Here is a 23,477-nt window from a genome sequence, read left to right as displayed (position 1 = left end):
GCCCACCTGAACAGTTTCTTTTGTTTATGGAGTTGGTATTTGTGCGCATGCTTGATGAAGTGGGTTTCGGACCTTCCTTCCCAGCATGCTAGCTTCCGCCTCCATTTTGTCGTCGTATGTGCAAGCGACTACGGCAAACCTCCACAACTATTTCTCCCTAGAGCAAGATTCTTCGGCAATGGACGGGTAAATATTGTTGGCTTCCTTATATCTGCTGTACGGTGCTATTTATGCTACACGTAGACCATATTTGGCGCATTATCTCCCTACGACTTGCTAAATAGTTTGCTAACTTTGCTATGTTAGCATGGCTTTGGGAGCCTGTTTGTCTGTAGCCTACTGCCTCTGCGCAGCCTTTAGCTCCAGTAGCTAAACCCATCTCTACTACGAATCAACAATTGCCCTCGTTGCTGACGAAAAGTACTAAGTTATATTCGTGGCCACAATGCGTTTAAGAATATGTGCAACTCGTATTAAATTGTCGTAAACGTGTAGGCATTAGAAGCTACATATTTGCAAAGTTCCTCCTAGTGAAAAACAAAACAATATTCTGCCATCATCCAAATGGAACAGTATCATTGGAATGGAAGCGTTGTCCAGCTTTGTGTCGTAACTTAATTAAATCACTTGTAATCACATGTTGTTGAGTAATTGCGATTTGGGTACACTTAAAATGTGTATCATCTGGTTATTGTAACATTATCTGAATAAGATGTGGTTCTGGACTGTAAAAGACTCCTCGCTAACAACGTCACCTGCAAAGTTGTCATATGTTGGCTTGGCGTGGGCAAAAGGCGTGTCTCTGTGGGATGGTCGTGATTCTTGTTCTTCATGGTAAACGGTGCACAAAGTCGTGGAAACAACATGTTAAATAATTTTGGGGCATTTAAAGCACTTAACGATGTAACACGAAATCTTTCGCCAAGTAGCCTACAACATCATTTTCACGTGTGGGACTTCTTATGAAGTTTGGCCTACTACAATGAAATATGTAAATTAAAAAAACCTTTCAAGACAACACGATTTTCCCAATCACCATTATAGCTGGGTGTATTGCACTGTGCCCACATTCATCCATGTAACATGCATCAATATTTTAAAAACTTCACATTATGGCACTTATTGAGGTAGGCTATAATTCAGAGATGCTTGGGCTTAGGACCAGAGGGGCGTAAATGGCATTTTCGACAAAAATCTTTCTATTTATCAAATTAAAGGTCTTGATGAGCTCTATCTAACTGTGCCAAAAAGACATATCAGAACCCAACCTGTATTGAATAAAATAACAAAACAACAAAGACCTCAGAAGTGGCCAGATAAGCCACTCAGAAGTGGCTTAGATAAGCGTAGGCCGCCTGAGCCTAAGTGTAGTGCATACAAACTATAGAATTGAAATTGAACTGCTTGTAAGTACAGTAAATGTTACACTGTTCAAGTGTTTGAAATTAAAAGCATGAATGTGAAGTAATACATGAGATTGGAGCACTAAATGGATGCGAAACAGGGGTGAGCATTGAATTGTGTACTTGCATAGGATGGAAATGGCCAGGGTACATTACATTTACACTAAATTGAGAAGTGGTCTGACTGACGCATCAGAATGTCTTTGTTGTATACATATTTAAAATAAAAGGGAGAAATCACGACTTAAGCTTATTCATCACATTGTTTATAACCCAGGATGAGCAGATGCATCCGTTTTCCTCTCTAAACATTCGAAATGTTTGGTGCCCAAAAGGCGTATCATTTTTGGCCATATTTTTCAGTAGTTTTAGCAATTTTCAAGATTTAAGAATATGTTCAGTATGTCAATATGACATCATATTTTTAATTAATGACTGCCTCATTTAAGTATGTTCATGGCTATGATGTTGTCGTTAAAGGTAAATAAATATAGTTGATTAAATAGAGGTCAAAATTTTGTTTTGGCTCTCCTGTAAAGTTGGTCAAATGTCACTTACGCCCCTCTGGCTCCAAACCCTCACTTTCTTTCCAGCCATCCTTATTCTACCCAGTCAAGCTGTCATGACCCAGTCAAATGGTCATAGCTTACAGATTAGGCCCAGTAGGCTACATGCTGTAAATTATCACGTTTAGCTACTCTGTTCCAGCTTTACACATAGTGATCACTTGGGTTAACGTTCCCTCCAATCCATGCCCAGATTTACATTGGCTTTAGCAATAACTGACACAGCTTAGTTGTAAACATATTTGATGTAAACATTTGGTGATTATGTGTCAGTCAATAACTTCACATGAACCCTTCCCAAAATAGAGCTTGGAGTTACAACTTTTATTTTCTCTTTCTGGAAGGCTTGACCTCACCACTGTTGTAGAAGGAAAATATCCATATTGTTGTTTAATTGTTTGCATTGTTGTAATTATTGCAAAAGTTGTTTACTTGTTTTCTTTTCCCCTCCCCAGCATTGTCAGTGATGTTGGTGTTGGTGTGAAGGTAAGGAACAGTCACATACGTTATTTTGTTCTTCAGATGGCAACCTTGTGTTGAACAAGATAGACATTTTCCGTATACTTTGCCACATTGTCACGTGTTTATTAGTGAATGATCTGAAGGGCGTTAATGCCCATAGCAAATAACCAATAGTAACACTTAAATTAGTACATGCATTGTGTGTAGTGTTATTGAGGTGAACATCCTGGCTTTGACATGTAGGCTTTGTTGTGCACATGTCAAAGATCATTTGGTTGCCTGATTTGAATGCTGGATCCACGTGTTGAGGTCCCCAGATAATTTGAAAACATTGATGTGTACAGCTGGGTTAGGTTAAACAGTTACCTACCTGACCTTCACAGTGGCCTATTACAGAGATGTGACATACATTTCCTGAAAGTTTTTGATGATGGCATAACTGCTGAATAAATGCACAAACTATGTATTGTTATAATTTACTTTTAAGTTACTGAAAATAATTGGAAAGTATTATTTGTTAATGTTACATGTTGTTTATGTGACCTGGAATGAATGAACAAGTATACATTTTCAATCCTTTCTGCCATGTGTACATCACAGCCCCAAGGCAGTGACCAGGCTATGCTATAGGCAAGGGCAGTAGGGCACAATCTAGTTTGTAAATTTGTCTTGATATGGGTAGTGAAAACATGGCTTACAGAAATACAGCTTTTATTGCCATGCTTTGATTAATTTAACGGACATGCTGCAGTTTAAGAAGCATTTTTGTCAACTTTGGAAACTCGATGAAGATGCATTTTATTCAGGCTTAGTTTTGACAAACTAGTTTTCACAAACAAATAAATAGAATACAATGAAATATATAAATACAATGAAACATTCCATAGAAAATCTGTATACTTTTAATGGGCTCCTCATTCCACTTCAGCTGTCCTTTTATGTTGTGACATTGCATGGTTACACTTGACATAGTTGGTAATATTGCTAATAGGGATGCACCGATACACATTTTTTCACTTCCAATCCGATCCCGATATCTAAATTTGGATATCTGCCGATACCGATACTACTCCGATCCTATACCAAAACCACATGTATGCATGGGTTTCAACTTGAGGTAGGCCCAAGTAGACTATTTGGTCAGAAATGGAAGTCAGAAGAACAGAAAACTAATTTATAAGTAAAAAGTAACAAGTAAAAAAGTAACAATCTCATCCTGAAAACTAATATGCAAGTGAAATTAACATTACACCTGGCTCAATGTCAGTATCAGGAAAATTCCGATACTTTGGGAAAATTCCGATCCGATCTCTGAATTATGTTGATATCTGAACCCGATACCGATATCCCATCCCTAATTTCTAACATTGGGCAATATGTGGGCCGCACCTGTTAGTATTTTGAAATTGCCTTATTTGTGAGCATTTGTAGTGCTATTATATTTAGGCTTGCTTGGAAGGTTTGACCTATAGTTTTGCTTGAGGTTTGACCGGCTAGCCTTTGAGCAAAATTGATTTCTTCTTCCACAGTGGCAGCTGTGGCTGTAATGGAGAGTGGCCTTTTATTTGTGACCAGTGGTACAGTAGCAATGCTCCATGGTCGTCCCCAATATCCAATCTGCGGTGATTTATTAAATCAGGGAAGAAATATGGTGCTTTGCAGGAAGTTAGATTTGGCCGACGGATACTAATTTAATTTTTTTCATGGATACAACTTTCTTGTACAGTTTTGATGACGTTAGTCTGGCAGTAATTGAATGGGACTGGTTAATGTCTCGGCTGGTTTAGCAAAAAGCCTGTTCCTTTTAAGAAATGGCCCCTGATTTTATATATCAATAGATTTACAAACGTTGTTTGTGGGTAGGAAATACCTTCCCGGTACTTTGTGGAACAAAGTTATCCACTCCTTCATAAGGATTTCAAAAGCATTGTACTTTTTTTTTCTTGCAACACTAGCTACAGAGTTGCTCTCGTTTCTCAGAACTTGCGCATGACGCACTGTCCCTCCCCCGTAATAGCGGTTAGCCTTTAAAGAACGCCTGTCACGCCGGCCCGAGAGATGTTGGTTTTAGGGATTTTGGCAGCGACAACTTTATTATGGCCCCCAATTTATTTCCCCGGTCCTGGTTCCAGCACGGTTGGCTCAACACCTTATTTATAGCGTCCATAAAAAACAGTGCGCGATAAAGAACCATCCGCTGGATCTCACTCGCAGACAAAAAGCAGAGATGTCCTATTAGGGCGGCCAGGGTCGTAACGGCCTCACGTTTCTCCCCACTGTCCCATCCGTCACTTTTAGCTGCCCCCCCTGAAAAAGTGTCTGGTGCAGGGGGGCGAGTCGAGTCTGGCAACAGTTGGGCGTCAGCTCGCCCCATTTGGGCCTTATGGGAGCTCGGAGTCCAAGGGATTACAGAGATACAGGCCGAGCTCGCATCCAGAGCTTAGGATAAAAAAGAGAGAGTTAGATACGGGGTCATGGAGTTTCTAGGGGTGGTGGCGGCGGCGGCTGTAATTCTGATGTCCGCCAACGCCTTGAGAGAGAAAGAGAGGGGGAGAGAGAGAGAGAGGGGGAGAGAGAAAGAGAGGGGGAGAGAGAGAGAGAGGGGGAGAGAGAGAGAGAGCAAGAAAGAAAGAAAGAGTGACTGAGTGAGTGTGTGTCAGGGGGGATATACACGTTACAGATAAGAGATTCTCTCTGTGTGGCTCAGTGATTGTTTATGCTGAGCCTTTTTATGTTGTTTATTCCAGAGAGGATCAGACGAGCTTCTGTCAAGTAGTCTCTACAACAGTCCCAACTCTGGAATGAGCAGTATAAGCGGTGAGTTGATATCCCTTTCTTTTCTTCCATCTTTGTGTCTCTTCTCTTCTTTCTTTGTTTGCTCGCTCTCCCTCGCTCTCTCTCCTCCCCTCCTTCCGTTCCGTCCTATCCTTGCCCAAGCCCTGCAACGGAAATTTACATAAGTCATTTGCTCGCTCACAGATAGCATTAAAGGAAATCAAAAGATAATGAGTGTTTCAAAGTGAAAATGTTGTATTAGCAGATCGCCTCTTCAGGGGAGGCGCGCAGTCTGCGAATAACCGCTCGTTCCCTTTGTAGGTGGGCACCCACACATGCCAAGCGAGTGCCCAGAATCTTTGATTTTTGTGTGTGTGTGTGCGCTCTCTGTGTATCTCAATGGTGCCTCAGAGGATTTTTTTCCCTTTGTGTTGGCTGCTCTGATAAAGCAGGGCATGGAGTAGACTATGAAAGCTTTCAAGCTTCGGGCCAAAGTTTCCTGATGCCTTCTTAGCAGTCTCGCTTTTAAGTTGTACTGTAAGCTCTGTCTGAAGGTGACTGGAACAATTCCCGAAACAATCGTAGGTTAAGTGCATCTTCTGAATGGTTGTCAAACGTTTGTGTGTTGGAGTAGTCTGGATCACTCCTGCTTTTCTATAGCCTTGTTTCAGCTGAACTCTAGCAATGTTTCCAGATTGGGCTGTTACCCACCCATTTGGGCTGCTTAAGATAGCCGTCGGTGTGTAAAAAAAAGTAAAAATCGGCCATTTGGCTGGTTTTTCTGCCGTTTTATGCCCATAGAAATCAATACAATTTGTTGAAATTGGGCGGAATTTAATGCCTCCAGGCAGTTTTTGAGCACCGTTTGGGCGGGATTTGATCAGACACATCTGGCAACACTGCTCTCTTGTTGCTACACCATGTTTTTTGCATTGAAAAAAAGCAAAAATCCAAAGCGTTTCAGTGATTTTTAATCAGAACACAAGACGTGCAGAGATTTCATCAAACGTTATCCTTGTGTAGCAATTAAATTTATGCATCCACCTCCCCCCCCCCCCCGAGTGGTAATTGACATATTTTGCCTTGAAGTTGGGCAAGCCCTGTGCTTCTCTCCTAAGTGACAAACTGGAGAATCTTCACAGACTTGGCTTTAAAAGAAGTTCAGCCAGTTCAATATATATTTTCCTTTTTCTCTAACAGACGGTACATCCAACGGAAGTGACAGCAAGAAATTCAAAGTGGAGGACGCGCCGCCATCCCGTGTGCTCCACATTCGGAAGCTTCCGAACGAGGCGACAGAGACTGAGGTCATCGCCCTGGGGCTGCCCTTCGGCAAGGTCACCAACATCCTCACGCTCAAGGGCAAAAACCAGGTAAGCAGCAATAACGACATTGATGGATGCAATTCAGGAAAACGTGTCCTGAAAGAGCTGATAATAATGAAAGCCAAAGATAGACAGAATAGGCAAGTCAGCTTTTATTGTCCCTTTCTTCATATGTACAAGTCATACAACGGACATGAAATTACATTTCGTTACGTTGGTGTTTAACAGGGTATTGCTTCCCTAGGTGTTGGGTCCCTGTAAGGTTGTGCACCTTGCTCAAGAGTACTTTAGCCATGAATGAAGAACCGTTAAGGTTGTGTGTGGCAGCTGACACCTTAATTGATATGAGGGTGACGGAAGGCCCACTGCCTGTTGCTTCCTCAGCTCACAGTTCAGTTCCCTGTAGGTGCAGGACCCTGTTATGACACCGCGCCGGCTGGTGTGTAAACCACAGATCATACTGCCGTCAAGGAGCTTATTTTCAGATGCCAACGACGCATCCCTCAAATCATGTTGAACAGGGTTGGTTAACATTTAATTTTGCTTTGACTGCTGAGCAAGTAACAAGTGTACGTGGTTAGTAGTCAATGTTAGGCTTATTGCTTGCTTGTTATGCCAACCAGGTTCTTCGACATGTCTCGAAGGTTATCACTCCTGCAGAGCACAAATACGTATCTGCTCACACACACACCGGCTTATAATGGCAACGTGTGGCATTAAAAATGAAAGCCTGTATTTTAGGATTTGCAGACAAGCATCGCATGAATTTGCCGGCTTTAAAAATTCATGGCTAGTGCCTTGACTGGTGTGTGCAGATCATGTTACTCCCATTTTGTTCCGAGCGTGTTCACGTGATCGTGGAATCATGCATTTCCTTGACCCCTGCCCTAGCCCAAGTATTATTCATCTGTGCCCACTCGCTTCCCCCCCCCCCCCATCCCCCTCCGCTGCTCTGATTCAAACTCTGGCTTTCCTCCCTTTTTGGTACCTGTGATGGTTAATTACACCATTAGTTCTATTGATTGGGGCAGGCGACCTTACATCTGATTGCCAGATAAAGACTAGGTCTCTTCCCATTGGGTCATTATTTTAACTGCCACCTCACGCATCAAGACTAGCCGGTAATGAAGACTGGGTGGGGGTGGGGTTGGGGGGGTCCAAATTATAATTGCCCTGCACCCACTCAAACACACTTTCCCGAAGCCCCCACAGTTTTTAATTGATGGTCTTCTCACGTGTTTTTTTCCCTCCTCCCCTCCCCTCTCTTCTCCTGTCCTCTCATCTCCCCCATTATCTCTCATCCTCCTCCCCTCATCTCTCATCCTCCTCTCCTGTCCTCTCCGTTCCTTTCCTCTCCTCCCATGTTCCCCTGGTGCCAGGCATTCCTGGAGATGGGCACAGAGGAGGCGGCCGTCACCATGGTGAACTACTACATGGCGGTGACTCCACACGTGCGGAACGCCCCCGTCATCATACAGTACTCCACTCACAAGGAGCTCAAGACCGACGCAGGCAACCAGGTGAGCACTGTGACCGCCACCCTATAATCTATTTTTTGTTTGTATGTTTGTTTATTTGGGACCTCCTAACTCCACCATTCAGAGAGCACAGCAAGGGAGACAGTAAATGAGTGGGGAGAGCGAGACTGAGCAGGATGACCTGGAATTGAACCGCAATGGCACGGCACACTAAACCCACCGGCCCACGTCGTTCCATGACCTGCACTCTTAAAGCAACTTGAGACGTTTTCCTTTTCGTTCGTCCTACTGTTTAGAGGTGAAACTGCAGTGTCCCGTTGCAAATATAGTAACATGGCCTTATACTATAAAATTGTTGCATAAAGAAGGTGGCAATGCAAATTCAATAGTGCCTTTCACCCTGTTAAAGGTTGACGAGGCACTACAGTGATTTTGAAAACAAAACAAACAACCAAAGCGACCTAGTGTTAGGCCTACTTTAATTCTGTAACCAATCCCGAGACACTGCAGTGTTCCCAGCACTCCAGATGGTGAACATCGCTGTGCTGTGTAGCGAAAGCCGCTCGGCATTCTATTAGCCTTTTGGCCTAAAACGCGCCGTTAAACACGGTGTTAAGTCATGACATGCATTATATTTAAGACTCTCTTCCTCCCTTATCTCAATAAAGATGTGCACTTCAGTTGGGTAAATTTATATCCAATGGCTGTTCTGAATTTAAAAAAATATGAGAGGTTTGTTCTTTATGTGCAGTGTGATCATTTATGACCTCTACTTACTGTTGTGCATCTGTTGCTAGTGCCTGGAAATATAAAAGTCCAGTGCTTGTGTTGTAAATAATCTATCTCTCTCTCCCTCTCTCTCTCTCTCTCTCCTTCTCCTCATCTGTCTGTGTGTTGGCCTGTGCTGTTGTGTGTCTGTGTCTGCTTTCCCCTCTCCTTCTCATCCCTTTGTATCATTGTGTGTGTGTGTCTCTCTCTGTCATCCCTTTGTGTCCTTATCTGTGTGCGTGTGTCGGTCATCAGCGTGCCCAGGCGGTGCTGCAGGCGGTGTCGGCAGCGCAGGGGGGTGGCATGCCCACGTCGGGCTCCGCGGCCAGCGAGAGCGCCCTGACTCCTGCGCCCAGCCCCGTGCTGCGCATCATCATCGACAACATGTTCTACCCCGTCACCCTGGACGTACTGCAGCAGGTGGGCACGGCAGCGGCACACACAGCCTTGTTATAGGAAGAGAGGAAGGAGGGGAAGAGGTACAGGGTAAGGGAAAGAGGAAGAGAGGAAGGGATGGGTCCACCTGGAGTAGGAGGAGAGGGGGAGAGGGAGAGAAATGGAGGAGAGATGGATGGAGGGAGGGATGGATGGATGGAAGGAAGGAGAGGAAGAGTGGGATGAGCTGACCTGTTTTACCCAGTCACCCTGGACATACTGTAGCAGGTGGGCACCAGCACGCCGCGCACATCACCACTTAGGGAGGGAGGAGGAGGAGGAGTGAAAGGAGGGGAACAGCGGGGGTGAAGAACGAAGAGGCAAGGAGGAGGGAATGGGAATGGAATAGAGGGAGGGATAGGATGACTAGATAGATTGAAGGGTGGATGGGACAGAGAGGGGGGTAGGAGGAGGAGGAGTGGTGGAGGAGAGGGAGGGAGGGAGGGAGGGGGCACATGCTGTGCAACTTGGCCCATAATGATGCTACAGCTCGGGCTCACTGACTCGAGGGAAAACACTTGTCATGTACCGTAAAAGACAAGGGATGCCTTGTCCAGCACAACTCATCCAAGTGAACAGGGTCTCAGTGATGAAAGGAAAAACATGGTGGTGTGAAGGAGGAAGTGTTTATTTATTCAGCATCCCTTGTATAAAAAAAGGCTCTCAGAGGCTACAGTTCAACAAGAAGCCATGAATAAACGCATGAAGACACTTGAACAAAACATTTTCACAAGTGTGACTACCATTGATATTAACACCATGAAAAATTCAGCATTCAAAAGAGGGTAATTTACCCTCATCCATCCCCCATAATGAGGGGAGTGAAATGTGTAGGAAAAAAATCTGCAACTGATCTTTTGTTGGTTTTTGTTTGGTTTTCATTTTTTTATTCGCTTTTTTGCAGATCTTCTCCAAGTTTGGCACGGTGATGAAGATAATCACGTTCACCAAGAACAATCAGTTCCAGGCTCTACTGCAGTACAGCGACCCAGTCAACGCCCAGCAGGCCAAACTGGTGGGTTGGACACACAGAGGGAGGGAGAGAATGGCAAAACGAGAGATGCAGAATGAGAGATGGAGAGAGGCAGAGAAAGAGAGAAGGAGAGAGAGCATGCCAGAGTGGCGTCAGGCCTTCCTGCCTTCCGTTCACAGCCTGCGCAGCTCAGCAGCCGTGAAATTCCTCTGGGCTTAGTAAACCTCTCTCTGGCTCGCTCTCACTCTCACTATGCTTCTCGCGCTCGCTTGTACTCTCGCCCCCTGTCTCTGATTCTCTGTCTCGCATTCTCACTGTATTTCCCCCCCACTTCCTCTCTCTCTATTCTCTCTTCCTTACACTCTCACTCTCTCTGTCTATTTCTCTCAGTCTTTGTTGTTGATTCTCTCTCTCTCTCTCTCTCTCTCTCTCTCTCTCTCTCTCTCTCTCTCTCTCTCTCTCTTTCTCTCTCTCTCTCTCTCATTCTTTATATGTCTTACTTGACTTGGTCTCTTTTTCAGCCAGCTCGATTCTCTTGTATTTTTCCTTCTCTTTCCAAGCTTGTTTATCGGCATTTGTATTCTCTCTCACTGGGTGACTATCACACTCAACTTGTCTGTCTCAATCAGGCATCTTTGTGTTGCTGCACTGTGTTAGACTTTAAGGCTCAGTCTCCCTTGTTGTGTCTTATTCCACTTCTTTCTCTCCTTCTCTCTCTCCTCTCTCTCTCTCTCTCTCTCTCTCTCTCTCTCTCTCTCTCTCTCTCTCTCTCTCTCTCTCTCTCTCTCTCTCTCTCTCTCTCTCTCTCTGCGCTCCCCATCGGTCCTACTCCTCACCCCTCCTCACAGGCCTTAGATGGACAGAACATCTACAATGCCTGCTGCACACTGCGTATTGACTTTTCCAAGCTGGTCAACCTCAATGTCAAGTACAACAACGACAAGAGTCGGGACTACACGCGGCCAGAGCTCCCGGCAGGAGACGGCCAGCCCGGTGTCGACCCCTCCATCGCCGCCGCCTTCAGCAAAGACTCGTCCTCGCTGCTCGGTAAGATCCCAGGTAACACGCCTCTCTTTTTCTTCTCCTTTTTCCCCCCTCTCTTGTTTTTTTTCTCCTTCCTAACAGTTCACCACTTTAAAATTCAATATCTTTCTGGTTTTTTTTTTTGCATATATATGTATATTGTTCCGACACACTTTTCTTTTAGCCTGCATTCTGAATATATTTACTTTGCTAACAGTTCACCACTTTAAATGACTCATTCACGTGTTGTTTGGGTTTGTTGTGGCCAAATAGAATTGGAATCATTGACGTAAATATTTCTTTAAAAAAATCCTTGAGAGATTTGAGAGGGGTGGCTTAGCTTTCTGTGGGTCTTATAATACGGTCCCTATTTATCGTTGGGGTGAGGAGTGCTTGTCATTGAACGAGCAGCTTATGCCAAAATGGGCAACGTCTTAAGATAACAGCCAGCCCTTGAGGTGGCAAAGTAATACGAGACTGAGTGACTGAAAAAGCAAATGGGCGGCAAGCTTCTTAGTGCGGTTGACATGTCTATTGGACGGCTCAACAGCCAGCAGGAATGCTAATCCAAACATGCTCAGCCATCCACAGTGGCTCACCTCTTATAGCCCAGCTGTACATCGCTCTCTTTTTACTATGCACTATACTTTATATTCAGTATGCAGGCTGAAAGAAAAGTGTGTCGAACAACATTAAAATGTATGATTACTGTGTCATATAAATATTGATTGAAATGCATTATATATACACTATATTAATGCAAAAGGTGGGAGGTACATTTTTGAAAAAGGGAAACAATGTATCGTCTCACTATTTCTGGAACAAAGTGACACGATAGACTGGGAATCGAGGTAAAGCATAGATATTTAGATTCACTCTGACCGCTTAGAGGTCAAACTTTTGTAAGGCAGGCTATCTGATGTCTCTGTGGTGTTGCAGGTGCCATGAACCCGCTGAGTGCTGCGGCGGCTGCGGCGGCGGCAGCTGGAAGGGTGGCACTAGGCCACTCGGGCTCCGGAGGAGTCCTCCTGGCCAGCAACCTCAACGAAGAGGTCAGTATATAACACTCACTCCAATCACTCATCCCTCCTCACACATCCTCTCCTGCAGCAAAACTCCCTCTCGCACACTCTTGATGCCTCGCTCTCCCCCCCTCACCATCTCTCTCGCCAGGATCCATTTTGAGGTGTCCGTCGTAGGTTAAAATAGTTTTTTTAAAAAAACAAAAAAACTCATCCCAAATCTCTTCCAACCAGTCTAGGTAGATCAGCTACTTAGTTAGTTCATCCATGTTCAAAGATACTTTTTTAAAACTCTCTGAACCTTCGATTGACACATCCAGCATTACCATAGCTTGTGCCCCATCTCTGATCTCTCTCCTAGCCGTTCACCTTATTATTATTTTAGTTTTTTCCCACTGTTGTGTTTACATGTGTAAGCTCTATATGGAACAACACAGCCCTACAAACCCCTTGAAGGGTCCATGAGTCCCACACCTCCACCCACACACAGTCATTCATCATGCCGCGCTAGATTTGAAGTGTAAATGCAGGTTGCTTGGCAAGCTTTGCTTTACATTCGCTCATTAGAGTCCAATTGTGGCCCATAAAATGAGACCATCAAAGGGGGCTAAGAGCTAGCTCATAATGGTAATGGTCGCAGTAACCGTAATAATCACCTCTCGCTAACGTGTTCTTTCAGACATGTTTTTTTTCCCTTTTATATTTTGGTCGGCCGCAGAAGCCAGCACGGCGCACAATTGCCCATGCCTTTTCTGTCTTGTATAACCTCTGTTCGCCTGAAATCCATTTTCTCCTCAAGGTTTTTTTTTTCTTCTTCTTCACCACCTAGAGAATAGTGAAAGGCTCCTGACCACTCTCTCAACTGTAGCTTATTTTCACAAATCATGGTCATTGCCCTCTAAATGCTCTCCCTTGATTTCTCCTCACCCACTCTGTCTGACTCTCTGCTGCTCTAAAATTGTCTTCGTCGCCGCTGCGGCGAATTGAAAAATTCATTTACTCTGGAGCTTCTCTTTTCAAAGCACTACTTCTCTCTCTCTGTCTCTCTGTCTGTCTCTCTCTCTCTCTCTCTCTCTCTCTCTCTCTCTCTCTCTCTCTCTCTCTCTCTCGTCTCTTCTTTCAGTCAACAGACATGTCCTTTCACTCACCCAACATTTTCTCTCGGTGTCTCGCTCCCTCAGTGAAGGCTACTGGTATAACAAAATCAGAGGGAAGTCATTCTGCCACCACAGCTCTCAATTCTTCAGAGCAGCCTATTCTCTTGTGTTTTTTTTGCTCTGCCACTACAACACACTTGTATGCCAGTCAGTGCGTCTGCAGGCTCTCTGTCGGAGTGTATCTGTCTGTCCAAATACCACCGCTAGACGACCTTGTAGTTGGCGAAAATAAGGAAGCCATGGTCCAGCACGCCTGAATACCGTAGTAGGCCTTTGGCAGAAGGCAAAGGGTACCCGAATGACCACTAATGCTTGCTATGCCATTAGCCAAAGTGAGTCTTACAAACACCTGAAACAATTACCAATGTCAAAACCTCAAGGTCAAAGGCCAAAATGACGTTGTTGTAGAGTCATTCCGTTTTCCCTGGGTCTATTGAGGTGTCTATGTACAAGCTACTGTAATTTTCTATTGATTGGCACCGACAAGGAAGGCACAAAAGTACAGGATACAGCAGTGGTTCTTAACCTAGGGTGCGGGCACCCCCTGGGGGTGCGTCAGAGATTTCAGGGGGTGCACAGAATTTTGTTTGTGTTGAGGTTGTGACCAAAATTGTGCTTGCAAACATTATAATTAGGTCAAATCGAGAACAAATTAAAACATGTTTTGGCCTCCATATAAAGTCATTTAAGCATTGATTAATGTCTCAAGCAAGAATTTGAATTTTTTTACTTAAATCATTTTTTTTGTGCGTATACACGTGTAGAAGTTTGGGTTGGGGGTACACGGCTTCTTTTAGGCACAGGTGAAGGGGTGCGTTGAGAAAAAAAGGTTAAGAACCACTGGGATACAGGATGTGCGGGATACAATCTGTGTGTTGGGCAGCAGCTTAGATGGCAGACTCACGGAACAGTGCACACTGTTTCTCTTCGGTCTGCCATTGTCTGCATTCCATCCTCTCGCTCTGGTCAAAGCTAGAGCTAACACACTCTCACCCCCCTCGTTACACCAACCTTTGTACCGCATGCTTGGTTTTGAGTCTGCATTCTTATCACGTCTGTCTTTTCGTATCAGACTGCTGTGATTTTATGATTTGATGTGAATGTACCCCACCCACTTTGCTGTCCTGGGTGAATATACGTTTGGCACAATAATTGGCTTGTTTTTTCTTTATTTTTCTTCTATATATTTCTATAGCGATGCATAAGCCAGCCATTTCTCTGACCAAAAACTCCTGCATTTCCTATGTACTGACCTGTATTTTTATTTCTTGTCCTCTCCCCATGTATTTATTTTATTTTTGCATTTGCCTACCCCTCCCCTCCTTTCCCTTCTTCCTGTGTCTCCCCTCCCTGTCTCTGTGTCCTCCACCATTCAATATGGATACCCGCTTATTGTTCATCCCATATCCCTCATCCCTTCACTCTCCTGTATCCCCACTCCACTCCCTATTGTTGTTCATATCTGAACAACCACCCTCTCCTCCTCTCCCATTCCTCTTCCTCATTCCCGCTCTCCTCTCCTCCTCTCCCATCCCTCTCCCTCATTCCCCCTCTCCTCTCCTGTCCTCCTCCTCTCCTCATTTGCCCAACCTCCTCTCCTCCTCTCTCCTCTCCTCCCCCTCTCCTCCCTCTCTCCTCCTCTCCTCTCCCCTCCTCTCTCCCAAAAACTCCTCCTCTTCCTACTTCTCTCCTGCCCTCCTCTTCCTCTCCTCATCCTTAATCTCCTCTCCCCTTCTCCTACCCTCCTCGATTAACTGCCTTGAACCATGCTCCATGACCACCCACCCACCTACCTCACCATTCTACGGGGAAACCAAACCACACCCTCCGCTCTGGACGATCTCTTCATCTCTCCGCTCCGCTCTCTACCTCCTCGACTTCTCTACCTCTACCTACCTGTCTTGCGCTGCTTGCTCTTCTCTCCTTCTAAAGACGGTTACGCCCCAAAGTCTCTTTACCCTCTTCGGTATGTTATCGTTAGCAACTCTCTCTCTCTCTACTTTGTTTTATTTCCATTGATTTTATTTTTATGTTTTTTATTAGCTCTTACATACTCTTTATTTATTTAGTCCATGCATTTGTGTGTTGATATGGTTTGATTTTTTTTGTTTTGTCTTTTAAGTTAGTTTTAGCGAATGACCAGCTTTTACTTCATTGTGGTTTTAATCCACTTGTCCTGTCTAGCTTGTAGCTGTATGTAATGCATGGGAGGAAATAATTTTGCATGTTGCATTATTTCTGACCAGTCTTAACTAACTCATTCATCAGAGGGTTTTGCCTATAGATCTATTCTTCTGTATTCAGTCAATTATCTCTCTCGCGACAAATATCTCTCTCTTCTTTTTCACTCATGTCAACGTGATGAGTTTTGAATCTCCTAAGTGTTAACCGTGCCATCTTCTTACCTTCCTCCTCTCTCTCGTGCTCCTTCTCCTCCTCCACCTGCGCGGCACATCGGCGTGGTGTGATGCAGGCGTGTATGGGGATGTGCAGAGGGTGAAAATCCTCTACAATAAGAAAGACAGCGCCTTGATCCAGATGGCAGATGCTAATCAGGCCCAGCTTGGTAAGGCTCCGCGCATGCACGCACGCACGCGTGCGCACACGCGCGCGCACGCACACACACACAATCGCTAGCACCACCTTGTTCTGTTCCCCGCTGTTTACTGCCTTCTGTGCAGAGCCGAGACTAACAGCCACTGGGACATTTGGGCCTGGTAAATGAAACACGATTTCGATCAGCAAGGGAAGTCTCCAGAACACCAAGCTCTGAACACTCTTTATGTCAATGTTATTTGCCTTTTTATTTGTTTCTAGGGTAGAACATGAAGCTCTGAACACTTATGTCAGTATTATGCTTTTGTCTCTGTCAATGTTTTTTGCGTTTTATTTGTTACACGTGTGTTAATGAGGTGTTTCCTTATAACACTTGATGCTTAATGACTCTCAATCTGTTTTGACAGCATTGTGTGACTTTTTTTAAGAGAAAATTTAGAGCTCTAGTCAATATCTGAGCATGGTCCAAAATGGATCGAAAGACTGTGTGTACACAAAGCTGGTAGCGGATTCTTTTATTTTATTTATAAGGACATTTTATAGTCTAGACTATCCCACATGTCAAAGAATGGCTGTCCATCTTCGAAAAGACAGTTTTGTAGCCTTGGAAAAGGAGTGGTGATCAATCTTCAACTGTAATGTGAAAGAGGGCTAGTTGTTTTCTCTCCTCTTTTCTGCATTTCCTCTTTTTCTCTTTTGTTGCTTTTAAGTTAGCACAGCAGTTGCTCTACAGAGTTTCCGCCTTGAGTTGAACAGTGTGGTGACATTCCTAACTCTCTATTTCAGTTAGCACCCAACTCACGTGGGTCAGATAGATACTTTGAACATTGCAGACATGATCTAAGAAGTCCTTGGTGTTTTAGATGGTGTTCAGAGAAGATGAAACAGTTGTAGGGAATACAAAGGGGTTTCATTCGAAAAGGGAGATCCACAGACATTAAACACCTCACTGTCTCAGTATAGGTAATCTCCTCCTCCTGTTTTTGCACCAACCAATGTCTTTAAAGTTATCATATGATATCCTCTCCATTTCCGAAGACCTGCTATGGTTCTAGAACTGTGTTGTACGCTTCTTGTGTTTTGATTGAATTATTTGAAGACGTTAAGAAACTGTCAAAGTAATCATGTGGTTTCATCTCCATACAGCCATGAGCCACCTGAACGGTCAGAAGATGTACAACAAGATCATGCGGGTCACCTCGTCCAAGCACCAGACGGTCCAGTTGCCTCGGGAGGGACTGGACGACCAAGGGCTCACCAAGGACTTCACCAACTCGCCCCTGCACCGCTTCAAGAAGCCCGGCTCCAAGAACTTCCAGAACATCTTCCCGCCCTCCGCCACCTTGCATCTGTCCAACATCCCGTGAGTAAACCAGGCAAAATGAGGGGAAGGGAAGGGAAGGATGAATCCATCTTATGGCTTGTCATTTGATGTCAAATGTCAGAATGCTAAGCCGTTTTCCCCCTGATCATTTGCAGTGAAGACATTACGGAGGATGACCTTCGAGTCCTGTTCTCCAACTCGGGCGGCACGGTGAAAGCCTTCAAGTTTTTCCAGTAAGTGTCTGGCAGCCGATGATGGATCGCTGGTGTCCACTTGCTGACATTTCAACATTATCGATGCTAATCTACATGGCAACTAGGGGAGCTAAGGGCACAGCTCCTTAGCATTTGGTCTCAAGGTCCTTGAGTGACACCTTTTCTCTCTCTTGCTTTCTCTCTCTCCATTACGCTTTCCCTCTTACTCTTTCTCCTCTCTTTCTACCCCCTCTCCCTTTCTCCTCTCTCTACCTCTTTTTTTTCTCTACCCCCTTCACCCCTCCTCTTTTCTCTTTTCTTCCCTCAGGGATCACAAAATGGCGCTTCTCCAGATGACCTCTGTTGAAGAGGCAATTCAGTGCCTCATTGACCTCCACAACTACAACATGGGCAAGAACCACCATCTTCGAGTCTCCTTCTCCAAATCTACCATCTGAGAGCTATGTCCTCTCCTCCATGCGAACACGCATCAGCAATTTTGTTGTTTTTTTCTCCTTGTATTTTTGTTGACTTTCACTTTGATCCTTGGGACCACATGCATAACATTGTTTCTTTTTTTTTCATTTAAGATGCACAATCATTCCTTTATAATGTGGATTGAAGCATTAATTTCTCATACCGTCAGAAAGATGGACTGAGTGAAAGTTTCATGAAGGTCTCTGTATTTTTCCAATGATAACCATGACATGTTTATGTTCTATAGATCATTTATCTTTTTAATTTGTTCACGTAAAGAAAGAATGGTAGAAACTGGTTCTTTCCGGTTTCATTTTCTGATTAACAAGAAAACAAAAACGATGTGCCTTACTTGACAAGACAAGTTTAAACTCTCCAATACATCCACATACATATTCACTGAACACAACTGAGGGGCACATTGGTTTCTGCTGTTACATGTGAATGTGAAATGGGGGAGTGGATGTAAGGTATGATTGTATGCTCTGCTCATGATTAGTGGTCAGGTTATTGCTGTTTGTTTTCTTTCTGTCTTTGGCTTTCTCACAATTGTTCTTGGTTGGTAATGCCTGACCATGCTGAAATGATCATTAGCGAGTTCATAGATGAGCTCTGCTCAGACCATGCTTTTTCACAGAGGGCTCAACAATTTCAACAACCAAAGCTTTTTTAGTAGTCCTCTCCAATCAGCAGACTTAATTTAAGCGCCTTGAAAACTGATCCTACACCTACCCCCATCAACCCTACATGGCTAAGAGTGAAGTGTAAAAATGTCTTTGTGATCGAGGATGCTCTTGCAGATTATGTTCTTAGCGAGACATTTGTATATCTTTTTTTCCCTAGATAAAGCGTAAGAGTTTTCTTTCTCCTAACATGCATGTGTGAACTAGTGTAGCTAGGTAAAGAATTGTAAACACTAGGCATTTGCATGCACTTTAGAAGCGAAACTTAAATGAGCCGTGTTATTTTTATTTTAGGTTTTTTTTCCCTCTGTGTTTGACAGTTGGGAGGGATTCTTGGGAGGGACCAAAACCTTTGTGCCTTCAGTCTTAATTTCCACAGTAAATAATGGATATTGTTTTGTATTTATGGAGGAATATGTAAGTGCAAGATTGGAATATTGTATAAATGTGTACGGTTAAATGTGATGAAACTTTTTTTTCTCCCCTGAAGATGTTGCCGTACCTATTTAGGAACTAATGTTATTAATTGATTTAATTGTGTCTACGAAAAAAGAAAAGGAAAAAAAACAAAACCGAAGAAAAGCCATTTATATTTTCTATATTGACTTTTTATTTCTTTAGTAATGTAAGATTCGGTTTAGTCTGACCATGGCACAATTAAAAGTGGATTTTTCTAACAAAGCCAAATGAAAGTTTGTGTTTTGACTCTTGTTGGTTGTCATATCGGAGGGACCTTCTCCCACTGTCTCTCTCTCCCTCCCTCCTTCCCTCCGTCTCGCTCTGTCTTTTTCTCGTGTACTCTGCCTTTTACCTCTTGTGGCATGCTCAATAAACACTCTCGCGGCTCTGTGTTCACCTCTCTCTGTTTCTCTGTCTCTTTCTCTCCTCCTCAGTCTCACCTCACTGTGCTGCTGATGTCATGTTTTCGTTTTCGGGGTGGGAAAAACGTCTTGACAAATTGAAAAAAAGGCATATGTTAGCCTAGTCTGTCCAGTAGATTTATGTTTAAACCATATAAAGGCCTCGAAAGCAAATTCCCTACAGAAAGTATTTCCCACCCTGTAGCTTCACATGCTTCTGAGCAATTTCTTCTGTCCTCCAAGTTGCTTCTTTCTTTATGATTTAGCGTCTGTGTCTTCTCTAGCTGTTCTTTACTAATTGATCTTCTAATTAACCTTCATTGCTGCTCTGGCTGCTCTGGATCCATCCTCTCTCACTATCTGTTGTGGTCCTATCTACTTCTTGACGCTTTACTTTTGCCTCCTGGCAGGAAAGCCAGACTTGAGTGTCAACCATTTGTAGCAGTCATTGGAACACTCAGTCACTAGAACTATTCCACTATCTTCAAGGTTGTTTCTCCCCTACAGTGAAACTAGCATCAATGGTAGAATGTTTTCCAAAACGATACCAGTTCAAACCTTTCTAACAGATAGCTTTATAGTGTGAAATGAATAGCTTTTATAGTGTGAAATTGTCCTTGTATCTGAACAACTTAACAACTTTCAGAGTGCTGCCGATTTTTTTTTCCTTGCCCCATTCTATCATACAATATTTGCAAAACCCACGCATTTCCTTGACTCTCTGTCGGAAGTTTGGTGTCTTTGGTGTGCATCACTGGTGTCATTTAAATGTCGAGCTAGGCCTCAGTATCTTCATGAGGTACCTTTCCATAATATCCACTCCCACCATTCCTAAACTTGTTCTGTCCTTTTTCAAAGAAGTTAGGATAAGGTTATATGGTTTTCGAATATATATATGGGGTATAATGAAGAGGGAAATGTGGGTCACCAGATCACACAACAAAAAACAGCTGACAGCTAAGCATCAAGGATATCTGGGCTTCCATAACTATCATGCAATGCCATTGCCATTGACTTCAATGTTAAACACAGTCAGGTCAGCAGTCTAACCCATGACTGCGGTTTTGAGTAATGAACCAGGCTGGGACTTTTTAAAGCCTCAGGAAGCTTTTACTAGTGTTTAGAGTTAATTCGTTGATTCAGAGGATTAGGTTAATAGCTTGTTTAGACAACCTTTTCATGATATGCTAATTTTTTGAGATGGGAATTTGGGGTTTTCATGAGCTGTATGCCAAAATCATCAATATTAAAACAATACAAGGCTTGAAATATTTCAGTTGGTGTGCAATGAATCTAAAACATATGAAAGTTTATTTTTTATCATTACATTATGGGGAAAATGAACTTTAACACAATATGCTAATTATTTGAGAAGGACCTGTAGTGTGCAACAAATACAAGGCCTGGCGGCTGTCGAGCATGTTAAAAGCCATGTCTGGCCTGAACCAGAAACAATTAGGCAGAATTGTCGTAGAACAGCTTGGCAAAACAGGAGAGGTTTGATGTAACTGAGCCCAGTGGTTCGTCTTCCCCATTTCAGACCAGCTGGTAAATGTGGAGCTGAGCTCTTAAACTGACTGAAGTGTGAGTGTTCTGGGCAAATACATTTTATTTGTGTCAGCTTGACATTCAATCACTGAGCGCCTCCCTCCCTTTGCCATGCTTCTCTTTTTTTCCCCCTTTTCTTTCTTTTTTTGCTTTCTTTCACAGTGTTGTTTTCAGATCTGTGCTCTTAGAGGCTCTTGGCTCTCTCTTGCCGAATGGCAGCAGCACCTAGGGATCGTTGCGTGGGCGTCTGTGGTGCGTTCCTGTACTACTCGGCCGGGCCTGGTCACTGCCGCTGATGTTATTGAGTGTGCTCGTTGCCACGGCGTTGCCGTGATGGACGTCCTGTCGGGCTCCGTCTGATGAAGACAATTCTCCCGCCCGCTTCCAGAACTTTTGCGCCGGCCGGCCGCCACAATCCATCACGGAGCCAGACTGACCCCATTCAACTGCTGGTGTTTTTGCCCGCTTTTATTTTGTGCACTTAAATCGAGACACTCCTGTTTCTCAATTTACCCTTTTATTAACAACTCCTCACCCCCTTCCTACTCCCCTCTCCACCTTCACCCCGCTGAAAAGGTGAAAGAAACAAAATTGGAGAGGGGGGGAGAAATGATGTGATATATCAAGTTGTGCACTCGGAGCAAATCAATATATGGTCTTGCCAATGGATCATGGGGCCCACAAACATTTTTATCCATTTTCTAGTTTAAAAAATCAGGGGGACAGCATGTGTACTCTTACCTCTGTGACTTAACTCATATATCCTATTATATTAACTCAGGCTTTATAATAATCATCATAAAATGAATGCATTTAAAACAAGCAATCATATGCTAACCTGGGCCCCTGGCCAAAGCTAGATGCACGTGTTATTTGTTAGGCGCCATTCAGAGGCGACCCAAAACATTGCGGATGGACACAAACAAACGGGGTCATTGCAATACCTGGCCCAACCCTTTGCAGGGGGGCAGGTAACAAAAGGCAACTGTATGACTGACTAGTAGAGAAAAAGATATGCTACCCAGGTAGTTCCATTCCAATTAATCTTGCTCAGCAGTCAGCTATTCAGAAGTGCCACTCTGTCCTCTTTACAGACATCTCACCCCCGCGGTTTCAACATGCTTTTCCATTTACGAAGTCACTTCTTGGTTGTCACCAAGTGGTGAACTGTAACACCTAATCTATACCCTCCGCACGTGGTCGATTCTCTTAAAGGGGCCGTGGTTGCCCACCCCACCCCCTATCCTATGGTGTCGCTTTCATAATCCTGATGTCGTGCCATCTTACCAGGTCTCTCTCTCTTTCTCCATCTTTATTTCTCTCTCTCTCTCTCTCTCTCTCTCTCTCTCTCTCTCTCTCTCTCTCTCTTTCTTTCTCTCTCTCTCTCTCTCTCTCTCTCTCTCTCTCTCTCTCTCTCTCTATCCCTTGCACTCTCCCTGCCCCCGGCACTGTGACATCTAATTCAGCTCGCCCCTGCTGATAATGACACTATTGATCTGGGTGATGGACCCCTTTCTCTCTCTTTCTTTATCTCTCTCACTCGCTCTCTCCCACTTTTACCTCTCTCACTCCCTGTGTTGGGTGGGGAGGGCAACCCATGCAGTGTTTGTGTTTAGGTGCTTTGTGTGAAACAGAGGCACTGGTGTTTGTAAATGCTGTCACCCATTTTACCGGCGTGTACCTTTTGTCATGGCTGTGTCACGCTACATTGTACCCTCTTGTGCAGGGATTTTGCAGGATGCTGTGCAGATATATTCCTTGTGCATAGTGTTTGTACCGCCTGTGTTTTTTTTGTGTAAGTGATAGACATATTTTTTATGTGTACGTCTCCATGGTGTGCTGCTGCTGCTGCTGTAGCCTCCAGCTCCAGTGAGGCTCAGCAGCTGTGCTGTAAATTGAGGTATTCTTCATGGGTCTGTCTTGTCTGTGCTGCTGAAAGCAGCGAGAGCTTGAACACGATTTCCTTTGGACTCGCAACAAGACAAGCAACGGGGAATGCATGCAATATATAACATGAAAACCTCTTCAAAACAAAAGTCCTTGCTGTGTATATAGGCCTTACAGTACTCCACACAAAAAGGCATGAAATACGACATGAACCTTCAATGGAGGCCTACGTCTTGTCATGTTGTAAGGCATACATAAACATAAACATGGTTTAGTCATGTGTCCCTGGCCTTGCCTACTCTAGGCCTCATCCTTTTTTCATGTCTTACAGTGCAGTACTGTTACAAGGCCTCTCTGAGGAACAGAGGATGGCAAACGTTTTCTGTTTTGATCCGACAGAAACGTCAACACCTGGAACAAAGAAGCATGGGAGTTTGTGGAGACACCCGTGACTTTGATGATTAATAGGGCTTTTGCATGCGATGCGAGGTCTGCAGGGTGTGCGACGTGTACGTGGAGCGAGAGAGTGTGTGTACGCAGGCCCACCGACGGGGGGACGAA

The 23,477-nt window shown here is 44.1% G+C and overlaps 1 protein-coding gene across 2 annotated transcripts; it reads left to right on the top strand.

Annotated features, from left to right (window-relative positions):
- The first annotated feature begins 72 nt into the window (after positions 1 to 72).
- On the top strand, positions 73 to 19,302 carry ptbp2a (polypyrimidine tract binding protein 2a). Of its 2 annotated transcripts, none has more exons than XM_063206774.1 (14): positions 73 to 186; positions 2,425 to 2,455; positions 5,179 to 5,248; positions 6,407 to 6,579; positions 7,911 to 8,051; positions 9,033 to 9,197; positions 10,117 to 10,227; positions 11,034 to 11,232; positions 12,148 to 12,260; positions 15,320 to 15,353; positions 15,861 to 15,953; positions 17,090 to 17,306; positions 17,423 to 17,500; positions 17,790 to 19,302. In XM_063206774.1, the coding sequence occupies exons 1-14, from the start codon at positions 86 to 88 to the stop codon at positions 17,917 to 17,919; spliced, it is 1,656 nt and encodes a 551-aa protein (XP_063062844.1). In that variant the 5' UTR covers positions 73 to 85; the 3' UTR covers positions 17,920 to 19,302. The 2 variants fall into 2 exon arrangements, with proteins under 2 accessions (XP_063062844.1, XP_063062843.1); XM_063206773.1 differs by having other exon boundaries at positions 11,034 to 11,244.
- Positions 19,303 to 23,477: the final 4,175 nt, after the last annotated feature.

The sequence above is a fragment of the Engraulis encrasicolus genome, chromosome 9, assembly GCF_034702125.1.
Source record: "Engraulis encrasicolus isolate BLACKSEA-1 chromosome 9, IST_EnEncr_1.0, whole genome shotgun sequence".
In the NCBI taxonomy this organism is placed as follows: Eukaryota; Metazoa; Chordata; class Actinopteri; order Clupeiformes; family Engraulidae; genus Engraulis; species Engraulis encrasicolus.
This window is presented reverse-complemented; position numbering and strand designations above follow the sequence as displayed.

Bases quoted from the DNA above. Each gene is read 5' to 3' on its own strand.
- ptbp2a (XM_063206773.1), top strand. From the start codon at position 86: ATGCTAGCTTCCGCCTCCATTTTGTCGTCGTATGTGCAAGCGACTACG. The intron at 8,052-9,032 runs GTGAGCACTGTG...GTCGGTCATCAG, and splicing joins AGACCGACGCAGGCAACCAG to CGTGCCCAGGCGGTGCTGCA. The intron at 17,307-17,422 runs GTGAGTAAACCA...GATCATTTGCAG, and splicing joins TTGCATCTGTCCAACATCCC to TGAAGACATTACGGAGGATG.